Source organism: Scleropages formosus, chromosome 7, assembly GCF_900964775.1.
Source record: "Scleropages formosus chromosome 7, fSclFor1.1, whole genome shotgun sequence".
Classification (NCBI taxonomy): Eukaryota; Metazoa; Chordata; class Actinopteri; order Osteoglossiformes; family Osteoglossidae; genus Scleropages; species Scleropages formosus.
Genome location: NC_041812.1, coordinates 16,327,021 through 16,333,020, shown reverse-complemented (window position 1 = coordinate 16,333,020; position 6,000 = coordinate 16,327,021). Strand labels below are relative to the sequence as shown.

General features: G+C 40.9%; 1 protein-coding gene across 2 annotated transcripts in view; it reads right to left on the bottom strand.

The window, feature by feature from the left end:
• Positions 1-252: 252 nt before the first annotated feature.
• igf1ra (insulin-like growth factor 1a receptor) overlaps positions 253-6,000 on the bottom strand; it is an 87,172-nt gene continuing 81,424 nt past the window's right edge. For both annotated transcript variants that reach the window (XM_018739380.2, XM_018739381.2), the window contains one exon: positions 253-4,157. In XM_018739380.2, the coding sequence (XP_018594896.2) occupies positions 3,692-4,157 (466 nt within the window). In that variant the 3' untranslated portion in view covers positions 253-3,691. The remainder of the gene's footprint in view (positions 4,158-6,000) is intronic.

Below are 6,000 nucleotides of genomic sequence, written 5' to 3'. Positions count from 1 at the left end.
AATGACAAAATTTATCACCAACTAGAATGGCGCAGAGAGTACAAAGAACAACAAGTGACCAAATGGATAAATTCAACCCAACTCTTTTGGCGAATCTGTCACTTTTATCGGGATAACACTCACTTTATACTCTCGTGTTTGTATTTACTCTGTAAATATATCATTTATTCTGTAATTCCGTGTCAGCCGTTTGTTGTCTGTAAATACTGGAAGCATCTAGAACCACAGCAAATCCCTTTGTGTGCGTCAACACACTTGGCCAATAAAACTCATTCCGATTCTGATAAATACAAGATTTTATACCATAGGGGTCCAGTGGTTGTGGCTAGATGTTAGTTTTTCTGGTGGGAAATGAAGCATGACAGCTTCTCCAGTCCACCTGTGGGAAGATGCTGCTGTTAGTAGTAGGATCCATGGAATCTCATCTCCAGTGGGCTCACACCTTACACCTCGCTGCAGCTCAGCTTGCTCCGTTTATACCAAGGCTTAACGAAACTCCTTTTCCACTTTTCCACCCAGCATCCACGAGAATCTGCTCCGCTACCAGTCTAGTCGACTGCCATGTTCATAAAGTTTGAATTATTAGTTCCACAAACAGCATTACAGGCAGGCACATGAGAACCACTTTGGAGAAAACAGTTTCCAACCAAATCTTTCCATTCTGTCATACTTCAAACATCATTTTTATGGTTCCAGCATTCTCACTCTATAAAGTAGGAATCATTTGAACTGTAAATAGTTGAGGCTAGCTGTTCTTTAGCATTACCAAAGCTAGTTACACAAAAAGTGTACCTACTTTCTAATCTAGTGAACGTCACAACAGTGCAGCTTTATAACTCATACTTCTGTATGGCATCCCCAGCCTCTCACTTTTCTGTTGATTTTTTTGTCCTAAAACCAGTAAAATAGCAAAGTAGGAAAAAAGGTAATTTTAGCAAAGACCTCACTGCTGGCTGGGTGATGTGAGAATTCTTGGCTGTGCAGTGCAGTGCAGTGCAGCGAGGTCTTAGATGGACATGCTACGGTGTGTCCGGTGTGCACTCGTATCACCTCGGATGTAATTTGTATCTTGCCTCTGGGCAAACAGGACAGCGGCACGTTAAGGAGAGTCCTATATGTATTCAGAACGAAGATCCAACTCAGTCTTAGTATCAACCTGTCTTTATTTCAGACTGCAACTAAATGATCATGAATATGTTCACAAACTGAATCCTTGAAGCCTCAGCGATACCCCCTCTTTGCGTGATCAGTCTACTGAGTTTGTGGTTTGTAGTGTTCGTGAAATTTACCTGATGCAGAGAACGGTAACACCATCTTTAAAGACTTAGAAATTGAGATGTCATTTCTGTTGATACACGTATTTAAAAAGTGAGGTAGATAAATGTTAAAAGGAAAAAAAAGAAGAAGTCCCCCAAGTCAATAAACAAAAGAAAAAATATATAAAAAATATTTCAACTTTACTTAATCATAGGGCATCTATACAGTGATTTAAACTGATATCACAAAAAAGAAAACACAAAATAAATAATCCTGCAACATCCATCTGAGCAGGGATAATATACATTTTTGAACAATGAAGAAAAAATCCTTCAGAAATGTATCACACACTTTTAAATATTCCACTGAAATGGAATTGTTTTCCTGGAATTTAACCCTCTTATTCAGTCCATTCAAAGATCTTCAAGAGGTGTGACATGCTAAATATCATCACCGTTACTACTGAATGAGATGCTGTGGAAACTTGTTTTGACAATAAGTAGCAAGCTAATGTGTTTGGAGTCCAAGAGCTCCAAAGCCCCATCATCAATGTTTCCTTCTGCGGCAGTACGTGCTGCAAGTGAATTTTACAGACAGTTGGTAAAACGCCACATTTACTAATGTTCACAGTAGCCCTAATGAACATGAAGAAGGGGTTAAAACACCAGCGCAGGGAGAGATTGAACCAGTGAAAATAGATAGTAGTAGGGGAAGTGGGTATTTTGTAGACCTTACTGTGCCACAGCAAGTCCGGCAGCACATTTCATCTTTAAAAACAGAGAAATAAAAGTTGAGCTAGCGAGAATGTATAGGAAAAGTCAAGAGTTTACTGTGACCTGAGATTGAGTCACGCCAAGGTGGCTGGGCCCAGGCGCAGTGCTAAACTACTAGTATAAGGATGCCAGAGTACACGCTCACACATGGAGCTAGAAACAACAGCAATAACAATAATAATAATTATTATAATAATAATAGTATCTAAAACAAAAGAAAATGTATTCTTTTAAAAAAATAGAAGGCATTGACAATATGTGGCAAAACAGAATAACATAAAAGAAAAAAATGCAAATTCAATGAAAACTATGCTTTCTTGCTAGAATATAAAGCATAAGGAAACTGACTGTACTGAAAATTATAAAAGATTAAACCTGAAGGACTCCATATACATATGTGTGTGTTTACATCCACAAAAGAAAAGGAAAATAGCAGCTTCTTTCTGTACAGACATATAGATGAACATCTGAATCATAAAAAAGTTATAAAAGTGACACAAATAAATGATGTATGTAAATGATCCATGGTCTAACATACAACTGTAAGACCCTTATAGAAATGTTTCAATTGTAGAGACTAAAGACTAAAAAAATACCTGCTGGATACAATGCCTCAGTTGCTAGTTGCAAACTTTGCTTAGGAGGTTCGATCAGTTGAAATAAAGTCAGTTTGCTAGTCTACGCCAATCCCTTGTCATTTATTTGTCCGTTTCGACTTTGCAATCCATTATTTGCTTTTTGGTGCCAAGTTCTTTTTGCTTCTTCAGACAGCCCATCTTTACCTTCTTTCCTCTGCTTAGCCCAACAGACAGAAGGCCCAAAAGAATGACAGCCAAAGCCCCGGGCTGCCCTCTTGTTCGCACCAAAATGGTTTGCTGGGAAAAAGGCCAATTCTTCAGTGTGCTGATTGTCATTGTGATATAAAAATATACACCAGTGTATTTCTGTAGAGTGCTGAAACGTTGAACTCCGCCGTTTCCTCGCTCAAACAAGGTGACAAAAAAGGGAGTAACAAATAATAAATGCTTAAGAAATAAAGTTCAATTTTGGCAAAAATTTGGCAGATATGAAAGACGCTGGCCTCTGCTGTTGTACACGCCCTGGGCCAGGCGACCTGCTCTGAAGAGACTCAAAGTCACAGTAAGAAGTTGGAGACTCTGAAATTACGATGCCCCTCTGCCTCCACACATCTTTCAATCCCCATAGGCAGAAGCACAGATTTATTCTGCAGAGAAGTGTTCTCCGTGCCATCAGAAAAACAAAGATAAGCACACCTTCACTTGAAAACCCTCCAAAAAAATGCTTATGCTAAGTTTCTTTTTAATTTACCTCATCTCTGTAATAGTTCTGATAAGCAGCACTTCCTTTCAGACTGATGTTCCCCCAGGTGAAAAAACTGAAGAAAACTGATATAGCAAAAAGGAGGATGATGGAGTCCTCCCTGCAGTTTAAACTGGTAGACTTGATTCTGTGCCTGTCAAGCAACAGCAGGCAGGCTTTCCCAAGTTTTCTCATGAAATGTCATCGGTCGTAAGAGTAAAAAAGGTGAAAAACAATCCTCTGAGGTACAAGTACAGCATTGACTTTATCATCTTTTTCTGTCATGCCAAGTGTGAGGAGTGGCGGGGAGGTCTCCTGTCCTTTCAGAGGAGGCAAGTGAATCAGCAGGCCGAGGACTGAGGCAGCGGCAGTGTCCGCTCGTTCTTGCGGCCCCCGTTCATGTGAGCATACGGCTGCGTCTCTTCAAACGCCGGTCGCAACACCACTGCTGGCCCATTGGCAGCCATGTGTCCTGAAGGCTTGTCTGGGCCCAAGCCAGGAGAGGGCACAGGGGATGGGCCTGGGGGAGAAGCAGAGGTGGGTGCAGGGCTTGATTGCACTGGTTGAGATGGTGGGGTCTGGACTGCTGCAGTGGGGCGGCTGGAGGAAGGGTCCAATGGTACACTTTCCATGTTCTCCACTTCCAAGTCCAGGCCCTCTATGTCAGGGGGTTTGTTCTCCTCACTGTAGAAAAAGCTTGTCTCGCAGAAAGAGGGCTCCAGCTCATCCTTGATGCTGTTAATGATCTCCAGGAAGGAGGGCCTCATCTTGGGGTTGTACTGCCAGCACATGCGCATCAGCTCAAACCTGTAACACAAAACAGGCAAGAGGTCTTCAAGACAGCACCATGCGAAATAACATGGCAGGCTTTTCTTGCCTTCAGCTTTACTTTTATGTGACTGTTCTTTAAAATAATAGGCCTACAACACTTCTGTCCCAGTCTATTCCAGTACACTGCTGTCTAATTACAAGTAACGTGCAAAAACTATGTGTTGAGGTTGCTTGAAATAAGCCTGTGTTGCTGCTCCTGCTTCCACTACACCCCCTCACCTATAGGTGTCACTGAAGACCACTGCAATGAATCTCCTAGCCCTCCACACAAGTCATCAGATTAAATTTCAGAAAAACATCTAAACAACAAAGTCAGAGAAGAGAGAACCTTTTATGGTGCAGAATCTTGACACCCAAGAAAAATTACATACCCAGCTGCAGGCGTTGCCCATCATTCACATTAAATTGAAAAAGGACATATTAATCACAGGATATGTATCCAGATCTGGAATAATTTGCCTCATCACTATGGCGTAGTGTTTGAGTCCCACCCTATCTTGGAAGCCTAGTGGAATTCTGGGAGATGTGAGGCACCAGTGAAGTGTATCAGACACCTGGCATGCAAAGCCGTTCCCCATAGCTACCCATCTGAGACTTCACCCTCCACCCTAGCAATACAAATGACATGTTGTGAAAACATCTCAGTGCATTTCAGCTCAACCAAGCCAAAGACATCCCTATGTCTCAACACCTCTTGCAATGTTTACCCCAAAAGGACAACAAGTAGGGAACCTGCGGCATGGCTCGTGTGACTGGAAAAAGCTTCTAACTCCAGGGAGAGTAGTAAGTTGATTTTCTTACAGTACAACAGAGGTTCCAAGACCTCCATGTGGAAATGACTAATACTTGAACCAGGTCCCAGCATTCAAGTAACCTGTCTGGTTGAAGTTCAGTAGCACAAAAACACATATCCTAACTGAGGCTATCGCCAGGCCTGCTTGCTAAAGCAAAGTCAGAAAACATGCTATATAAGTAGCACATAGGATCACCCCCACCAAACCTTGTAGACCTGACTTGCATTCTGGATGGTTTCATAATAAGGCTATTAGATTTCAGACACAGCATCACAGGTATTACAAAGGAAAAGCTCTCACCACAGAATCCTTGTGTAACCCCTATGTACTATTAATGATGGCAGGAGAGCAAAAATCACTCTCGGGACAGAAGCACTTAAAAATTTACCATTTATAAAACTTGTGTAATTTCATCCAGCACTTAGCTTAGTATTCTTAGGCACAACCTATATACATACAGTACTTCATAACCTATATACATTTCACAAAGATACGAAAGTTTACATAAGCATTGTAATCACATACAGAACTCATGCTTCATGGAGACCAAGATACAATATATAATCACACAACAATATTTATGCGTGGGGAAAAAAACATTCCATTGAACGCAAATAGAAAAAAATAATCATCCTTATAATACTTGTCAATATTATTTGATGTAAATTTAAAAGGAGCTAAAGGATATCTCACACCACCTGGGATTTACAGTTGGAAGCAGGTTCAAACCCCATGCACTCCGTGTGGAGTCTGAATGTCTTCCCTATGGAGTTTGCATGTGCTCCCTGTGTTTGTGTTGGTTTCTTCTGAATACTCTGGTTTCTGTCCACAGTCAAAAAGTCATACTGTATTTCATGTAGACTTGTGATTAACTAGCTTGAGGTGTGTGAGCAAATGTTTTACATTTATACCCACTGTACAATCATTTTAAGTCACCTTTGACAAAAGGTGTCAGCTAAATAATATTTAATAGTAATTGTATGCCGATTTGGAAAAATGTATCTCCAAGCTAAATGAATAAATGC